The following is a 19,975-nucleotide window of genomic DNA, read 5'->3' on the forward strand; positions in this document are numbered from 1 at the left end:
TTATTTCTAGCAGCAAAGGCGCTGCGGAGCTAGAAGCAGATTACAGATACAGGCCAAGGAGTTAGCTTGGGTCTGCCTGCTGGGGAAAGAAAGCCAGCAGCTAGAACAAGGGGAGTGTGCAAGAGGTTTTTCCTTACCAATCCCCAAAGCAGCAGCAGGAACAGCAGTTTCAGCACCAGAGGACGCAGAGAGGACTCAATTCACTTACAATAATCAGGAAATCTCCAGGCACAAATTCGTTGTTTGTGGGAGGGGAGTTTAAAAATGGGGGTATGCTCAAAAACAGATGAGAGTGGGGAGAGGGCCCCCCAAAGACCCCTAGCTGATCAGACCAGGTGGCAAAGCAAGGACCTTCTCCAGGGGTCTGATCAGAAAATGTCTGGTTTTAAGGGCAAACTCAGGCAGTTTCCCGCCAGTAACTTTGATTGGTTCCCCTTAATCCAGGGGAGGAGAGAAGGCGGGGAAAACTGCAGGTAGGCACAGGACATGTCTGGGCAAGTTCTGAGTCACAGGTATGACTCATATGCTCAGCTATGTGGCCACTTTAGGTCTTGCATACCTGGGCAGAGCACCCTACACCGAGCCGGGTCCCAACAAAGAAGCTAGACAAAGGAGCGAAAAAGCCCCCACCTCCCTGAGCAGAGCAATGGCTCCAGTCAGTCTGCACTTCCATGAGCAGGGCCAGGCTGTGACTTTGGTCAGTTCCATGGCCGGCGGGGGGTGGGGGAGAGGCGGCCACTCAGCACAAACAGAAAGGAAGGGGAAAAAGGAATCCAGCAGGGGGACAGCTGTAACAGACAGACAAAAATCTACTTCCTCGATAATTAAGGCTACTAGCCAGGATCAACAGTACCTGCACTCCCATGCACCCCTCTAAGTTATATGTATATCATGTTGATTGATATTCTCTCATTTTCCTTGTACACTCCTGTCTGTCTGTCACCATCTCTGTTTTCTTATGCTTAGATTGTAAGCTCTTTTGGCCAGGGACTGTGTTTTTGCTCTGTGTTTGTATGGTACCTAACACACTGGGGCTCTGGTCCATGACAATGCAAATAAGAAATTTATATAAATGACATTGCCACATCTTCACTCCCCCACCAGTATATCAACTCCATCTCTAACATATCAGCCAATCAATTCTGCTGTCTCACATCTCCAAATAAAATCCATTCTGATATCTCCAAATTTTGGTACACATGCCCCAGTTAATTTATTCTTGGCTCTCCCTGTGAAGAAACTTTCTGTACCAGTACAGGGAACTGAGTCCTAAACTACTGAGTTTTAAAGATCACGAACAGGCATTCTGTAGCGAAGGCTATAAAATAACTTTTTTCCAGTTACATTAATGGCAATTGATAAATCTCAGCACTCCATAAGATCGGGCCTGTTTCTTGGACCAGAAAGAGGTGGGGAATTATCCGTATTTACTTAAGATCCGCTTATCCAATAAAAACAACCACTATTACTCTATGTTAACACAGGCATATTTTCTTTGTACCATAATGTAAAGTGTAATGTATATGCTAAGGAACTATAATTCGCTGTTAACATATTCAAGAAACAGAGCATCTTTCTTGTTCTCTCAAAAAGACCGTCACTGGCTCTCATCATTAATTGATGGGTGTAGTATGCTAACGGCATTAAATGCTTTTCATGCCAACTGACCTTGCACTACCTTATGCATGTTTTATAAATTGATACAAAACTTCCTTAATTCAGAATGAATATTTTCTTTTCTAGTGAAACCTGGCACCAGTGTTTATAATGGAAATGAAAGCATTTTCCCCTAGAAAATAATAACTAATGATGAAGTATTATAAAACATTGTCAAAAATAATTCATTCGCTACTTGATTTAAATTCCTATGGAGGTGTTTTTTCCTGAAGTATTTAACAGTAATGCTGGTTACTTCTATAGCACCCTTCTTCCACAGCTCTCCAAAACCCGTTGAAAAGGGTTTTTACAGAGAGAGCTCCTGAGGTTCAAAGAGATAATGCAATTTACCCATCCTCATATGTGAAGCCAACAGCAGAGCTGGGATAAGAAGACCTAGTTCTCCTGGCTCCCAATCTAGCCACTAAACCACATTAACTCCCTTCATAAAAGGAGTGGACTATTTAATTCCTTAGATGGTGAGGTATAGAGGCCTACTCCAAAGCCCACTGAAGTCCGTGGAAAAATTCCCACCAACTTCTGTGAACTTTGGATCAGGCCTTGGAAAAACAAGAATGCTTTCAGGTGTACTAAGACTGTTAAATGCTAACAGTACAAAATGTTTGTATTGAATGCTCTAAGTAAAAAACGGGTTAAGCAATAGTAAATTGGCTGGAGTAGGAGTAAGTAGAGTAATATAGAATAAATAACTTAACACGCTAAGCACTTGGGGAGAATATCTGAAGGGATATTTCCTGTAATAGTTATGTGCACAAAACCTGAATAAGCGAGGTGTGATCTATCTGGGGACTGGAAAATACAGTCTGGTAGCTATGATTTAAAAACCTCAAATGAGTCACTGACACAGAAGATCGTTTCTGAAGAAATCAAAGAGGAAATAAGAACCAGCAGCAGGAACTGACAAGTATTCTTTAACATTAAGGTTCTTTTGCTGTAGCATCTCAATTTCAGTATCTCCAGTCTACAGAATAGTTTAGTAAATATAAGCTATGGACATATTTTTGAAGATTTAATTCAGCTCAGTGATGAATCAGATTCACTATATGCAAACAGGAAGCTCTATGGAGGTGTCTGTAACGTTTATACAATGTATCTTCAAATTCTGAACCACCAGAGAACACCTGTATGTTGTGAAATAGCTCTGGCATCTAAACACAAGTGAGGGTTATCTCTATTAGGTCCATCAATGTTTTGTTCAGAGCTTTCAAAGTATATTGATCAAAGATAAATTAAAACAGACTCTAGATTTCTGCTGTAGGCTTGAATTTAGTTGTCCATTCTGAATAAATTTGCACATGTTGTTCTAATGTGTCACACAGAATCAAAGCTCTTGGAAAGTAAATTAACTCTGTCAGATACAACATCTTTTTAAACCAATTAGTGGGGGAGGTCAGATAACTTAGGGGGAGGAAGAAATCAGCCTTAGCATTACACAAATGAATTCTGCCACTTTTAAAAGGCTGCCACAGATGTTTCACACAGGGCTGGTGTCAGCCTTAGGTACTTGCTCTAAAGACACTGCAGGATAATGTATCCCATTAACATTTCTTTATATAACCTAAAAAATAACAAGGTACTTGGATTGGAGAGAGAGCTCAGACTTGATTAATTTTAATATATGATAAATAAATATAGGCGACTTTGATGCTCCCAGCTACATAATTAACTCTGATGATTCATGGGTGGTTTAACATCTGAGATTTCAACAGTTTAAATCTTCCAACAGTGTAAGAACTAGCTTAACAGCCTATCCTGGTGCTGAAGAAAAATATTTGACATGCAGTACACTGTGTATCTTTGATCACACAGATATTTATATTTGAGAACACAGTGCTTCCAAAGCTATTATCCAACATATGAAATGAATCATTTATATCCAAGTTTAAAGGTAAAAAAACTGAAAAAGGTTTACACGCTGATTGCAAACACACTCACAAAATAAATAAATAAAATATCCCGGAAATTCAAAGACAAGCTTAATAGTCAGAGGACACCCCATCCGTAATTCACACCAAAAGATACAGCGAAGAGTTAAAAACACACATTTTATCATGTATATCTTCAATATAGGTTTTCATTTGGAACAGGAGTAACTGTTATTTGACAAATGTTCCTAAAAGCTTGAAAATCAACAGGCCCTCCTCACTTACCTTCAAGTGTCTTCTGGGGTGAGGCCCAGTGACCTGAAAATTTCCCTCTTCCCCAATGTATACCTTATAAAAGCTTCTTGTATTTAAAATATATCCACAAGTTTGCAAAATTGGTTATAAAAATGTGTACTGCAAAATTTGCTAAAGGAAGACTGGTAACAACATAGTCTCTGGCCCATTTTCAGGCTGCAGTTGAAAGTTCAGAATGTAGTTATGTTGTAAGCTCCTGAAAGTAGGAATAATGGTTCTAATTCAAGGTGCTGAAGCCTGTGCCTCACTTCAACCACATGAGTTTAGAAATAGGCCATTAGGCCTGATTCTTAGCCTTGGTCTACACTACGAGTTTAGGTCGACTTTAGCAGGGTTAAATCTAATTAAGCCTGGACACGTCCACACGACGAAGCCCTTTCTTTCGACTTAAAGGGCCCTTTAAACCGGTTTCTTTACTCCACCTCCAACGAGGGGATTAGTGCTAAAAATCAGCCTTTGCGAGTCGGATTTGGGGTAGTGTGGACGGAATTCGACGTTATTGGCCTCCGGGAGCTATCCCATAGTGCTTCATTGTGACCGCTCTGGACTGCACTCTCAACTCAGATGCACTGACCAGGTAGACAGGAAAAGCCCCGCGAACTTTTGAATTTAATTTCCTGTTTGCCCAGCGTGGAGAGCACAGGTGACCACGCAGAGCTCATCAGCACAGGTAACCATGATGGAGTCCCAGGATCACAAAAGAGCTCCAGCATGGACAGAACGGGAGGTACGGGATCTGCTCACCATATGGGGAGACGAATCAGTGATAGCTGAACTCCGTAGCAGTAAACGAAATGGCAAAATATTAGAAAAGGTCTCAAAGGCCATGAAGGACAGAGGCCATAACAGGGACGCACAGCAGTGCCGTGTGAAAATTAAGGAGCTAAGGCAAGCCTACCACAAAGCCAGAGAGGCAAACGGAAGGTCTGGGGCAGAGCCGCAAACATGACGCTTCTACTCGGAGCTGCATGCCATTCTAGGGGGTGCAGCCACCACTACCCCAACCGTGTGCTTTGACTCCGTCAATGGAGAAACACGCAACAGAGAAGCGGGTTCGGGGTACGCGGAAGATGATGATGAAGACAATGAAGATAGCTCATAGCAAGGAAGCGGAGAAACTGGTTTCCCCAACAGCCAGGATATGTTTATCACCCTGGACCTGGAACCAGTACCCCGAACTCACCCAAGTCGTGCTCCCAGACCCTGAGGGCACACAAGGGACCTCTGGTGAGTGTACCTTTGTAAATATCACACATGGTTTAAAGGCAAGCGTGTTTAATGATTAACAATTAATTTGCCCTGGCAATCGCGGCCAGTACAGCTACTGGAAAAGTCTGTTAACGTGTATGGGGATGGAGCGGAAATCCTCCAGGGACATCTCCAGAAAGCTCTCTTTCATGTACTCCCAAAGCCTTTGCAAAAGATTTCTGGGGAGGGCTGCCTTATCCCGTCTGCCATGGTAGGACACTTTACCACGCCAGGCCAGTAGCACGTAGTCTGGAATCACTGCATAACAAAGCATGGCAGCGTATGCTCCCGGTGTTTGCTGGCATGCAGACAACATCCATTCCTTATCTCTCTTTGTTATCCTCAGGAGAGTGATATCATTCACGGTCACCTGGTTGAAATGGGGTGATTTTATTAAGGGGGCATTCAGAGGAGCTCGTTCCTGCTCGGATGAACAGAAATGTTCCCCGCTGTTAGCCACGCGGTGGGGGGGAGGGGTGAAGGGATCATCCCAGAGAATTGGGTGTCTGTGGGGGGCGGGGTAGTTGGGTTTGTGCTGCATGTTAACCCGGAAACCCCAGCCCCTCCTTTTACATTGCAAACCCATTTTAAATGGCCAACCCAATGGGTCCTTGGTATGGGAAATGAGGGCGCTACTGTTTGAAACCATTCCCACATGTTCTGAGGGTTAAAAAAGCCAAAATACTGTGGCTTACCATGGCTGCCTGCAAGCCGAATTCTGTTGCCTGGCACTGCGTGAGTGATCTCTCACACCAAACCGGCAGGCCCTCAATATAAGAGGAAAAATGTGACCTTGTAACGAAAGCACATGTGCTGTGTAATGTGAACAGCAAAATTTAACGTGAAAGAGTGTACCCATTGTTCTCTAAAATGTGTCTTTTTTAACCATCTCTCCCTTGTCCTCCACCAGCTGCAAATGTTTCTCCTTCGCAGAGGCTAGCAAAGATTAGAAGGAGAAAACGGCAGACTCGGGATGATATGTTCACGGAGCTCCAGATGTCCTCCCACGCTGAAAGAGCACAGCAGAATGCGCGGAGGCAGTCAATGTCAGACTACAGAAAAGCACAATATGAACGAGAGGAGAGGAGGCGGGCTGAATTGCGGGATGAACAGAGCAAGTGGCGGGCTGAAGTTGATAGGTGGCGTCAGCTTGCAGACAGGAGGCAAGAGTCGATGCTCCGGCTGCTGGAGCATTAAACTGATATGCTCCAGCGTATGGTTGAGCTGCAGGAAAGGCAGCAGGAGCAGAGACTGCCACTACAGCCCCTGTGTAACCAACAGCCCTCCTCCCCAAGTCCCATTGCCTCCTCACCCAGACGTCCAAGAACATGGTGGGGGGGTCTCCGGCCACCCAGTCACTCCACCCCAGATGATTGCCCAAGCATTGGAAGCCTGGCCTTCAATAAGTGTTAAAGTTTTAAACTGCAGTGTGTCCTTTTCCTTCCCTCCTTCCCCACCCCTCTCGGGCTACTTTGGCAATTATCCCCCCAATTGTGTGATGAATTAATAAAGAATGCATGAATGTGAAGTAAGAATGACTTTATTGCCTCTGCAAGCGGAGTTCGAAGGGGGAAGGGGAGGGTGAGGTGGTTGGTTCACAGGGAAGTAGAGTGAACCGGGTGGGGGAGGAGGGCGGAGGGTTCATCAAGGAGAAACAAACAGAAGTTTCACACCGTAGCCTGGCCGGTCACAAAACTCGTTTTCAAAGCTTCTCTGATGCGCACCGTGCCCTGCTGTACTCTTCTAACCGCCCTGGTGTCTGGCTGCGCATAATCAGTGGCCAGGCGATTTGCCTCAACCTCCCACCCTGCCATAAATGTCTCCCCCTTACTCTCACAGATATTGTGGCGCGCGCAGCAAGCAGCAATAACAATGGGGATATTCTTTTCGCTGAGGTCTGAGCGAGTCAGTAAGCTGCGCCAGCGCGCTTTTAAACGTCCAAATACACATTCCACCACCATTCATCACTTGCTCAGCCTGTAGTTGAACAGGTCCTGACTACTGTCCAGGCTGCCTGTGTACAGCTTCATGAGCCATGGCATTAAGGGGTAGGCTGGGTCCCCAAGGATCACGATCGGCATTTCAACATCCCCAATGGTTATTTTCTGGTCCGGGAAGAAAGTCCCTTCCTCCAGCTTTCGAAACAGACCAGAGAGCCTGAAGACGCGAGCATCATGTACCTTTCCCGGCCATCCCACGTTGATGAAACATCCCTTGTGATCCACCAGGGCTTGCAGCAGCATTGAAAAGTACCCCTTGCGGTTTATGTACTCAGTGGCTTGGTGCTCTGGTGCCAAGATAGGGTTATGGGTTCCGTCTATCGCCCCACCACAGTTTGGGAATCCCATTGCAGCAAAGCCATCCACTGTGGCTTGCACGTTTCCCAGAGTCACTACCCTTGATATCAGCAGGTCTTTCATTGCCCTGGCAACTTCGATCACAGCAGCCTCCACAGTAGATTTGCCCACTCCAAATTGATTCCCGACTGACCGGTAGCTGTCTGGCGTTGCAAGCTTCCACAGGGCTATCGCCACTCACTTCTCAACTGTGAGGACTGCTCTCATCCTGGTATTCTGGCGCTTCAGGGCAGGGGAAAGCAAGTCACAAAGTTCCATGAAAGTGCCCTTACGCATGCGAAAGTTTCGCAGCCACTGGGAATCGTCCCACACCTGCAACACGATGTGGTCCCACCAGTCTGTGCTTGTTTCCCGGGCCCAGAATTGGCATTCCACGGCATGAACCTGTCCCAGTAACACCATGATTTGCACATTGCTGAGGCCCGTACCTTGTGTGAGGGTTGTGTCCATGTCAATTTCCTCATCACTCTCGTCGCCGCGCTGCCATCGCCTCATCGGCTGGTCCTGGTTTTGCTTTGGCATGTCCTGGCTCTGCATATACTCCAGCACAATGCGCATGGTGTTCATAGTGCTAATAATTGCCATGGTGATCTGAGCGGGCTCCATGATCCCAGTGCTATGGCGTCTGGTCTGAAAAAAGGCGCGAAACTGACGGAGGGAGGGAGGGGCGACTGACGACATGGCGTACAGGTACAGGGAATTAAAATCAACAAAGGTGGCTGTGCATCAGGGAGAAACACAAACAACTGTCACACAGAATGGCCCCCCCCAAAGATTGAACTCATATCCCTGGGTTTAGCAGGCCATTGATTTCACGGAGGGAAGGGGAAGCAAATGAATACATCTATTTTTTACATCTTAAGCTGGCAGCAGACGGTGCAGTATGACTGATAGCCCTCGGCATCTTCTGGGTGCTTGGCAGAAGATACTGTACTACGATTGCTAGCCATCATCGTCAAGACAGTTCAATAGGACTGCCGGCAGGACTGTGTCTCCAGGAGATAAAGCATGTCTGCCCAGGTGCCTCTGATTGAACTGGAATACGACGATGACGGATATCAATCTTAATACACCATCTACTACCAAAAGGCAAGGGGCTGCTGCTGTGTAGCAATGCAGCCCCACATCTGCCAGCACCCAGATAGCCAATGAAGGCTACCAGTCATACTGCACCGTCTACTGCCAAAAGGCAATTAGCTGCTGCTGTGTAGCAATGCAGGACCACGTCTGCCGGCACCCAGATGACATACGGTGACGGTGAGCTGAGCGGGCTCCATGCTTGCTGTGGTATGTTGTCTGCACAGGTAACCCAGGTAAAAAGGCGCGAATCGATTGTCTGCTGTTGCTCTGACGGAGAGGGAGGGGCCTAATGGCATGTACCCAGAACCCCCTGCGACACTGTTTTGCATCATCAGGCATTGGGATCTCAACCCAGAATTCCAATGGGCGGCGGACACTGCGGGAACTGTGGGATAGCTACCCACAGTGCAACGCTCCAGAAGTCGACGCTAGCCTCGGTACTGTGGACGCGGTCCGCCGGCTTCATGCACTTAGAGCATTTTATGTGGGGACACACACAATCGACTGTATAAAACCGATATCTATAAAACCGGCTTCTATAAATTCGACCTAATTTCGTAGTGTAGACATACCCTCAGTCATGCTGAGGGTCTCAACACCTGACAGCATAAAGGGACCTGAAAGTGAGTGCAGATGTAGTTTACTTTGTGGATCTTTTATGCTGCACCACTTGGTATAATGAGGCTTGAGCATAACTGAGAATTCAGAAGATTGACTTAAATAGGACTACTCATTAACATGAATTTAGACATATGCTTATTATCTTTCTGAATTGGGGCCATAATGTGGCACAAAGATATAACAATGTGGGGAGAAAATGCTAAAATAAAGGTATAATTATCCTTTGTAAAAATAAAGGGTAGCAGTTCAAGACATTGAAGTTCTTATAAAGCATACTGATCCTTTCAAAAGAAATCTGCATATAGATTATTCATATTTAGGGCCAGTTCTATAGCTACTGGGACTAGGCATAGCATCACAGAAGTCTGTTGAGCTACACAAATGTACAGGAGCAGAGGATCTGACCCAGAACTTTTAACGTAAGATTATTTTCCAGGAGTATACTTTGTTACATTAAATTACAAATCCCTCATTTTGGAAAAAAGTGCACATGCACACTTTTTAGGGAGAGAGAGACAGAGAGAGAGAGAGTTAAGCTGTTCCACTGTGGCTAAATAATGAAATTATTGAGTGTGGGGGAGGGGAAGAGACAATGACTCTGTGGCCTGGTGATTAGCACATTGAGTGGGGGAGCCCCAGGATCTAGTCCCCACTGTCCTAATTATTTTATATATATATATATATATATATATATAGTATGTTTTTAACTTTGAGAATTCTTTACTGAAATTCAGAAGTCTAATGTTATTTTAAGAACATACAAATTCCTTTTTTGAGTCAACAGATTTTATAATTCATCCCAATGGGAAAACTTAAATGCATGAAGGGTGACAGAAGGGCCTGTTATTTGAATCGTTACAGAGTCTGCTTTGTATCAAAGGAAGCTTTCTGTTTTAAACACATATAGTTGATTTCACCAAGATCTTTTTGATATCAAAATAAACCTCAATACCAGGCAGTGGCATCTTCAAAGTGGAGCATGAGGCATTACAGCATACCAGCACAGAGCAAGCATTATTAACAACCAGCTGAAAGACCAGCACACATCTGATGACTTGATACTCTGTCAATAATAAATGTATGGGAGGGGAAACATTGATGGGGAGGACAAAGATAATAAGGGACCCTATGGATATGAAATACAGGAAAGCTGAGGGAAGGGGATGGCATGTGAGGGCTACATTCACAAAGAAATTTAGGCATGCCAACACTGAGCATTACCACCCCTAACCTGTAGACACCTAAAAAATCACTGGGATTCCCAAAGCCTGAGTTAGGTACCTAGGCTCCCTATACAACGAATGGGGAAAGAAAGGTTCCTTAGACTATGATTCACAAAGACCAGCATGCTAGGCACCTATTTCCAGCCAGCAGGGAGGCACCTCCCACAGTTCATGATTCTCAGCTGCAAACCCTCTGCTGGAATTAGACACCGAAGCTGTATCTGCAAGAAACTGTGGAGAAGAGGGCCTCCCTTGTAACTTTTAGCCCAGTGGTAAGGGTACTTGCCTGGGATGTGGGAAGCCCCTGATTCAAGCCCCCACCCACCAATGATGGGAAAGGATTTGAACGGGGTAGTGCCCTACTGACTAGGCTAAGATATAGTCTGACATGAGGCTCCCTCAGTCTCTCCCAGTGAAGCTGCTCCACTGTGGATAAATAATGAAATTATTGAGTGCGGGGAAGGAGGAGAGACAATGACTCTGTAGCCTAGTGATTAGTGCATTCGGGGGGGGGAGACCCATGATCCAGTCCCCTCTGCTCTAATTATTTTTTCAAAAATTATTTAGCCACCATGTAACAGCTTCAACAGGAGAGGCAGAGGGAACCCTACATCAAAATGCCCCAAAGTCTAAGGGTTAGTCTGTTCAAACCATCTCAGCTGGGGGACTGTGGAATGGGCTTGCCCACATCTCAGGTGAGTACTCTAACCACTGGGCTAAAAGCTGTGAGGCAGTTTGCTCAAAATGGCTGGTGAGAGCAAGCTCACCTATAAGGACCCATTTGGGGAGGCAAGCTCAGACCACACTTATCAGATCAATCCCCGCAGGAGAGTTAGGTGGAGGAACACCTGTCTTCTCCCAGTTCATGCATCAGCTAGGGCTTGGCTGTCTGGCATGGGGCTGTAGTGAACATGCTCAGAAACATAGGCATCTAGGGAACTTCTACTGCAAATATTTAGATGTGGAATGAGTTTAGGCACCTACAGGGTTTGGCAGCACCTGAATGGGGATTTTGTGAATGCTAATGTGGTCTGATTCTGGGATTAAAGCACCTAAAATGGCAGTTAGGTACCTAAGTCCTTTTGTGAATCTAGCCCTGAGAGTTTTAATGGCAATCTGTCATTTCAGCAGCAGTTGGACATTTTACTCAGTTTGTTCAATATTCCATATATAGGCTCCAATCCTACAATGAGCGCCACAGTGTGGAGTCCCGTGGAAGTCGGTGAGGCTCCCAAGGAGTTCCCACCAGATAGAACAGCTTGCAGAATTGGGGCCATTGTTTTTTAATAAAATGTGTTTAGATTAAACAACAAATTCAGCCAACTGTTCTATCAGCTACAACAGCAAAGGTTTTGCAAACATAACCAGGCCCTTTGTTTCACACATGCTCTGTTGCCAGATGCAGCTGATTGGAAACAGTAAATAATTTTGGTAGTGAAGCTGGAGAAGGGACAGAATCCAGCTCACATGCTCTGAAATTTGCAGCCGGGGCCCTAGTAATCTCTGAAAAAATGGTGGTAATTAAACAGGCTGCCATATAAATTACAGCAGCATTATGAAGAAATAATGTACAGTAGATTTTTGTTTATAGCCTTGCATTGATGAAAGAGCTGCTTTGTAGAACACACACAAAAATTGAAGCCACTTGTCTTCTCTGGAGAAGACAATATAATCCGTGTTTAAATAACGTGAATAACTTTAGAGCCTACTTTAATGGTACAGATAGTCCCAAGTTGCTGAGGCAAAGTTATACTTTCAGAACCATTACTAATAACACCTTTCGGTTGAAGAACAGATGCTCTAATAGTCAGACTTCTAGGATTACCTGGGGGAAAGAGAGTAGGATTGCGGACTTTTAAACATATTAAAAATTCATTATACAAAGAAACCTTATAGCTTTGCTAAAATATGATGCCAAGTTTAACCTTGAACACCTCAGAATGTAACTAGCTATTGCTCACATTTCACATAACTCTGAAATAAGTACACATGAAAATCACAATGGCTTCTTCGGATGGACAGTGAATGGGAATAAAAACTCAATATTCACCACAACTGCTTGCAGTACCCTGGCCTTTTAACACGAAAGAGATATTGTTGTAGTGCAGTCATTGCAGTGTGGAAAACAATTCATTTTTAATGAATCAGTGGGAGTTACACGTGTGCATAGAAGGCAAAAGGGAACCCCTTAGTATTGTACGCAGACCCATATTGCAGTCTGGTTTTAGTAAAGGAAGTCTGCTGTTTGAGTGCTTAGCATGATTAATGTGGAAAACTGCTGAAGATTGAAGGGTTATTAATTTGGGTAAGAAGTGGCACAGTCTAGAGATCTAAACACAGAATTAGAAACCTGGGATTAGATTCTGGGCTGTTAGATTCTAAGAGAAAAGCACAGTTTGCAGCCTAAGGAACAGGGAGCAAAGGTTGTTTTAAGCTGCTTTTGTACCCCTCCAATCCTGGGCTGCTCCTGGAGCTGGAGAGGCCTCTAATTTAATTTAGACAGCACAAAGGACCTGTCTAAATTATGGCAGCCTCCCTGGGCTGCCCTATGAGCTGCAGTGCTGCCTGGAATCTTTTACCCCAAAACACCCTTCTCGCTTGCAGCCCCACCCTGACATACCCCCTGTGCCAGTGGGTCCTAAGGAGGCAGCCTTAGAGCTGTCGCCCACAATGCCTACACCAGAGAAATACTCCCCAGGATGGATATGGAGCTTATTTAGGGTTGCCGATTTTCCTAACTGCTCAAGGCCCTGCCCACTACATTCCCCCTCCCTCGGTGGCTCACTCTCCCTCACTTTCACTGGGCTAGGGCAGGGGGTTGGGGTACAGGAGGGGGTAAGGGCTCTAACTGGGGGTGTAAGCTGTGGGGTAGGGCCAGAAATGAGGGGTTCAGGGTGTGGGAGGGGGCTCCAGGCTGGGGCAGGGGGTTGGAGTGTGGGAGGGGCTGAGGGCTCTGGCTGGGGCTGCAGGCTCTGGAGTGGGGCCAGGGATGAGGGGTTTGGGGTGCAGGAGGGGGCTCCAGACTGGAGAGTGGGGCCGGGGGATTTAGAGTGTGGGAGGGGGCTGCGGGTTGAGGCAGGGGGTTGGGGTGCATTAGGGGGTCAGGGCTCTGGCTGGGGGTGCAAGCTCTGGGGTGGGGTTGTGGATGAGGGGTTCAGGGTGTGGGAAGGGGCTCTGGGCTGGGGGAGAGGGCTGTGGTGCAGGGAAGATGAGGGCTCTGGCTGGGGGTGCAGGCTCTGGAGTAGGGCTGGGGATGAGAGGTTATGGGTGCAGGAGGGGGCTCCGGTCTGGGGCTTGGGGTTGGGGTGTGGGCTTACCTCGGGTGGCTCCTGGTCAGCAGTGCTAAGGCAGGCTCCCTGCCTGTCCTGGCTCCGAGCTGCGCCCCGGAAGTGGCCAGCAGGTTCAGCTCCTAGGCGGGAAGGCCAGGAGGCTCCGTGTGCTGCTCTCGCCCGCAGGCATCACCCCTGCAGCTCTCATTGGCCATGGTTCCCGGCCAATGGGAGTGTGGAGAAGGTGCTTGGGGTGGAGGCAGCACATGGAGCCTCCTTCCCCTCACCTAGAAGCTGCTGGCTGCTTCCGGGGTGAAGTGCACAGGCAGGACTAGCCTGCCTTAGCCCCGCAGCACTGTCAACTGGACTTTTAACGGCCTGGTTGGCAGTGCTGACCAGAGCCAACAGGGTCCCTTTTTGACCGGGCATTCCAGTCAAAAACCGGACACCTGGCAAACTTAAGCTTATTCACCACTCCAGCCTTTTTACACATCTGAAAGGAACCAGACTGGGGGTCAGGATTCACCCCAAGAAATCTTGTTTTTAATCTCGATTCTGATAGTTACTCTCCCATTGGCCTTAAGGAAGTCACCTAAATTCACAGTCTGTAAAATGGGAACAATTATATCTCCCTTCTTTCACAGGGCTGCTTTGAGAATTAAATACATTTGTAAAGAATTTTGAAGATGGAAAGAGACAAGGTAGATGAGGTAATATCTTTTATTGGACCAACCTGTGTTGTTGGAAAGTACAAGCTTTCAAGCTACACAGAGCCCTTTTTCATGTCAGGGGAAGGAAGCAAAGTGTCTGAGCTAAATACAAGTTGGTTCAGATGAAGACAAATGAAAGACAGATGAAAACAGCTGCACCCATATTATTGTATAATCATGGCTTCAGTACTCAAGGAACATTACAAATTAATGTTTTAGAAATTATATCTTCTTTTTTCCATGATTATTGCATTCATTTCTGTTCTGTGCTTTGTTTATTGCATATATATATTTTACCTGCTGAATCACTTGTGCATATTCCCAAAGAGATCTAAGCTGCAGATTTTAGAAGATACTTTGCATGGAAATTATTTTAACATAGGGCCATGTTTGATTTGTGAGTATATCCTAAAAATAGGGAAATTTTGTAAAAAGTAGTATTATCAAAGTTCTCATTTCTTATTGATCTTTGTGGTTTTGAGGCTTATTTTTGTTTTGCTGCCAAGATGACACCTTTGGTGGCTGTTTTATCTTACTCTATATCCATGATACAAAAATCTTACTAAAATAAAATGCAAATATTAAACAGAAATATTAACAATGTGCACCGTGCTGAAAATAAGTACAAAATAGGCAGCAAAAGAGAGAATAGAGTCCTTGGCCCTTCATTTTAAAAGAGGCTTATGAAGATTTCATTGGATGTTTAAATTAATTGTTTAAAAAAAAAACATAAAAAAGAAAATTAGAGAAAGTTGATTCCAATGACTATACATTAGAAGTTATGAAATGCGGACAACTGATAAGGGCAGCTAACGATATCAGTGAAAAGTCTACATCTTGTAGAGTTAACAACAATAAGAAGGAATATTTAGAATATATCAGGAATAAAAGAAATATTAAAAATGGTATAGGCCAAAAATGAGATAAATGTAGCAAAACTATTCAGAAAATTAAGCAGTGATTTGATTATGGTTTATAAGTACTTCCATGGTAAAATGATTTCTGATAGTAGAAGGTTCCCAAATCTAGCACCCAATTATAAGATCCAATGATTGGAATTTGAAACTAGACAAATTCAGACTGGAAATAAGATGCAATTTTTACTTAACAATTTGAACAGCTTACCTAGGGATGCAACAGAGGGTCCTGTGGCACCTTTAAGACTAACAGAAGTATTGGGAGCATAAGCTTTCGTGGGTAAGAATCTCACTTCTTCAGATGCAAGTAATGGAAATCTCAAGAGGCAGGTATAAATCAGTATGGAGATAACGAGGTTCGTTCAATCAGGGAGGGTGAGATACTCTGCTAGCAGTTGAAGTGTGAACACCAAGGGAGGGATGTATCACTTAAAGTTTTCAAAATCAAGAACTAAAAGATATTCTCTAGCTCAACCAACAGTTATGGGTTTGATGCAGGAACCACTTGGTGAAATTCTATAGCCTGTTGTATGCAGGAGGTTAGAGTGGATGATCAAAATGGTCTCTTTCTGGTGTTATAAATCTATGAATCTATAACTTAGCCACACAACTCAAACTTACATGCCTAAATACCCATACATTTATTTGAATGCATTACAAAACTGTAATCTGTTGTTTTAATGGAAGGCCATTGTTCTATAGAAATTTCCACCATTAATTTGCTGCACAGGTTGCAAAATTATTCTCATTAAAGATGAGCTGTCAGCTCTTTACTGGGGCAAATGTAAGCCCTATTCCTGTAATGGTACTTTGCACAGGGAGTCTGTCCCTAAGGAGCCTTTTGTAATCCCTAAGGGCATATGCTACCTTGAGGCTCTGTGAAATTTACATTCATATTAAGCTTAGAGCTGGTTGCAAATTATTCATCAGACTGATTTTCAAATGAAAAACATCCCTTTCTCAAAACCAAAATTTTCCAAGGGGAAATTTCCATTTTGCTGAAAATTTTTGATTTTTCTATCAGGAAAATCAAAATGTTGCCTGCCCACATGGGTCAGTTTTACTGTTTTGTCAGTTTTACTTTCTGCCTGCTGAAGCTTTCCCAGAGAGCTGCATCTCCTGTTTTGGATTAAGGATGGTTTTTCACTCTCTCATATTTCTAATATATTCGACTAATTCTCACCAATATTGTGCATAATTTTTAGGACTATCAAAAGGCCTCTAACTTGGAACAGTTTGTGACTCGTTTCTTACTGAAAGAAACATTGAATCAGCTGCAGTCTCTCCAGAACTCCCTGGATTGTGCCATGGAAACCACAGAGGAGCAAACTCGTCAAGAAAGGTAAACTAATGTTTTCCCCAGTTGGGTGTATGTCAGGGGCCTGGAACTAGGGGTGAAGTGACATTTAGAAATAAAAGTACTGTATCTAAGATCATATGTGGAGTTAAAAATATTCCAGTGAGATGCACTTAACATACCCTGAATTTGCAAAGACTATTTTGCGTTTTATTTTGATGTCTTAGAGACTAAATAGGACACTAAAGGACAAATCTTGCACTCCTTAGTCAATGGGAGTTTTGCCAGAGGTAGGAGTGCAAGATCTGGTTCTAAGGCTCTGATCCTCTGATAGCATGTGGGTTCACTATCTCATCTATGAGACTGCAGCCATTTTGTTGCTACTTGGGATGCTTATTTTATTTCATTTCTTTGGAGCCTCCCAAAACATAAAACACACTATAAGAAATCTAACATTGTCAGTACAAAACCTTAGTTCATTAGTCTTTCCAAATAAACGTTTTCCTATTAATAGGCTCTCTCACAAGAACTAAGGCTACTCTACCCAACCGCAACATGAGACCCTACCGAAATCATCCCTAGCCCCTCCACCTACAAGTTTCCCTAACTTCCCTAAATGCCTGTGACAAAAGATGCACTTTGCAGATTGCCCACAAAGTTAACAAATCTGGTCTTTGGCAGACCAAGAACAGAAAAACCAGCATCTTGAACTCCCCCGGAAACTTATTGGGATCCAATGTAGTGCTCAGATTATTGTTGTTATAGGGTTCCTTTTTGATGCACTCCTCAACTAGTAGCCACATTTTTGCATGTAACTAGACCTTCTAAATTGATCTATTCTGAACCCTATTATTAACAACACCATTACACACTGCCTATGGTGGTTTATGCAAGTATAGATGGTTGCCTAGCCCCAGCATACATCAAGCTCAGCTGTGCTTAGGCTACATCTACAACTATAAAACAATCTAAGCTTGTTTTTTTTTGTTTTTTATTTTAACATCTACTACAAATGTGTACTTTCTCAGCAAGCACAGATTTTGGTTTAACTTAGGCCCAATGGCAACACACACTTACACATACATGTGTGTTTGCAGGATCAGGGTCTTAGATGTTAAAGGCACAATCCTGTAAACTTTTACTCACATGAGCAGTCTTTACTCGTGTGAGTAGTTTTAGTGAATTCAGTGTCACCACCTTCATGCGTAAGGTTTGAAGGATCAGGTATTAAAGCAGCTCATTGTATCTGAAAATATATTTTGGGGTTTTCTCTCTAGATTTTCCTTTGTTCTCCCCAATCCCCTAGTTTTCTCTCTCGATTTTCCTTTGTTCTCCCTAGACTTGATTTTAACAAATAGGGAGGAACTCGTTGAGAATTTGAAAGTAGAAGGCAGCCTAGGTGAAAGTGATCATGAAATCATAGAGTTTGCAATTCTAAGGAAGGGTAGAAGGGAGAACAGCAAAATAGAGACAATGGATTTCAGGAAGGCAGATTTTGGTAAGGTCAGAGAGCTGATAGGTAAGGTCCCATGGGAATCAAGACTGAGGGAAAAAACAACTGAGGAGAGTTGGCAGTTTTTCAAAGGGACACTATTAAGGGCCCAAAAGCAAGCTATTCCGCTGGTTAGGAAAGATAGAAAATGTGGCAAAAGACCACCTTGGCTGAACCATGAGATCTTGCATGATCTAAAAAATAAAAAGGAGTCATATAAAAAATGGAAACTAGGACAGATTACAAAGGATGAATATAGGCAAACAACACAGGAATGCAGGGGCAAGATTAGAAAGGCAAAGGCACAAAATGAACTCAAACTAGCTACGGGAATAAAGGTAGGGTTACCATACGTCCGGATTTTCCCGGACATGTCCGGCTTTTTGGGCTCCAAATCCCCGTCCGGGGGGAAATCCCAAAAAGCCGGACATGTCCGGGAAAATCGGGACATGCGGGGCGACTGTGCGGGTGCTCGGGGGCCGGGCCGGCGGTGCGGTGCCGGGCCGGGGACTCGGGGGCCGGGCCGGCGGAGCGGTGCCAGGGGCTCGGTGCCGGGCCGGCGGAGTGGTGCCGGGCCGGGTCGGGGACCGGGCCGGCGGAGCGGGGCCGGGCCGGGGGCTCGGGGAATGGGCCGGTGGTTCCAGGCCGGGGGCTCGGGGGACGGGCCGGCGGTGCCAGGCCGGGCCGGGCCGGAGGCTCGGGGGACGGGCCGGCGGTGCCGGGGGACGGGACAGCGGTGCGGTGCCGAGGGCCGGGCTGGGGACCGGCGGTGCTGGGCGGGCCGGGGGTGCTCGGCCGGGCCCGGGGCCGGCACCCCAGGGCCCGAGCTGACCCAGGCTGGAAACACCGGGGGGGCCAGCCTGGGCCACGCCTCCTCCCCCCACACACCCCCCTTACCTGCTTCAGGCTTCCCGCGAATCAAATGTTCGCGGGGGGGAGGGGGCGGAGTTGGGGTGGGGGCGTGGGCGGGGCTGGGGGCGGGGCCCCGTGGAGTGTCCTCCTTTCGGAGGCACTAAATATGGTAACCCTAATAAAGGGAAACAAGAAGACTTTTTATCAATACATTAGAAACAAGAGGAAGACCAAAGACAGGGTAGGCCCACTGCTTAGTGAAGAGGGAGAAACAGTAACAGGAAACTTGGAAATGGCAGAGATGCTTAATGACTTCTTTGTTTCGGTCTTCACCGAGAAGTCTGAAGGAATGCCTAACATAGTGAATGCTAATGGGAAGGGGGTAGGTTTAGCAGATAAAATAAAAAAAGAACAAGTTAAAAATCACTTAGAAAAGTTAGATGCCTGCAAGTCACCAGGGCCTGATGAAATGCATCCTAGAATACTCAAGGAGCTAATAGAGGAGGTATCTGAGCCTCTAGCTATTATCTTTGGAAAATCATGGGAGACAGGAGAGATTCCAGAAGACTGGAAAAGGGCAAATATAGTGCCCATCTATAAAAAGGGAAATAAAAACAACCCAGGAAACTACAGACCAGTTAGTTTAACTTCTGTGCCAGGGAAGATAATGGAGCAAGTAATTAAGGAAATCATCTGCAAACACTTGGAAGGTGGCAAGGTGATAGGGAACAGCCAGCATGGATTTGTGAAGAACAAATCATGTCAAACCAATCTGATAGCTTTCTTTGATAGGATAACGAGCCTTGTGGATAAGGGTGAAGCTGTGAATGTGGTATACCTAGACTTTAGTAAGGCATTTGATACAGTCTCGCATGATATTCTTATCGATAAACTAGGCAAATACAATTTAGATGGGGCTACTATAAGGTGGGTGCATAACTGGCTGGATAACCGCACTCAGAGAGTTGTTATTAATGGTTCCCAATCCTGCTGGAAAGGTATAACGAGTGGGGTACTGCAGGGGTCTGTTTTGGGACCGGCGCTGTTCAATA

General features: G+C 45.2%; 1 protein-coding gene across 2 annotated transcripts in view; it reads left to right on the top strand.

Annotated features, from left to right (window-relative positions):
• The window catches only part of NECAB1 (N-terminal EF-hand calcium binding protein 1), a 146,271-nt gene that overhangs the window by 88,688 nt on the left and 37,608 nt on the right, over positions 1–19,975 (top strand). For both annotated transcript variants that reach the window (XM_005291563.5, XM_065585886.1), the window contains exon 6: positions 16,488–16,624. In XM_005291563.5, the coding sequence (XP_005291620.1) occupies positions 16,488–16,624 (137 nt within the window). The remainder of the gene's footprint in view (positions 1–16,487; positions 16,625–19,975) is intronic.

This window comes from Chrysemys picta, chromosome 2 (assembly GCF_011386835.1).
Source record: "Chrysemys picta bellii isolate R12L10 chromosome 2, ASM1138683v2, whole genome shotgun sequence".
In the NCBI taxonomy this organism is placed as follows: domain Eukaryota; kingdom Metazoa; phylum Chordata; order Testudines; family Emydidae; genus Chrysemys; species Chrysemys picta.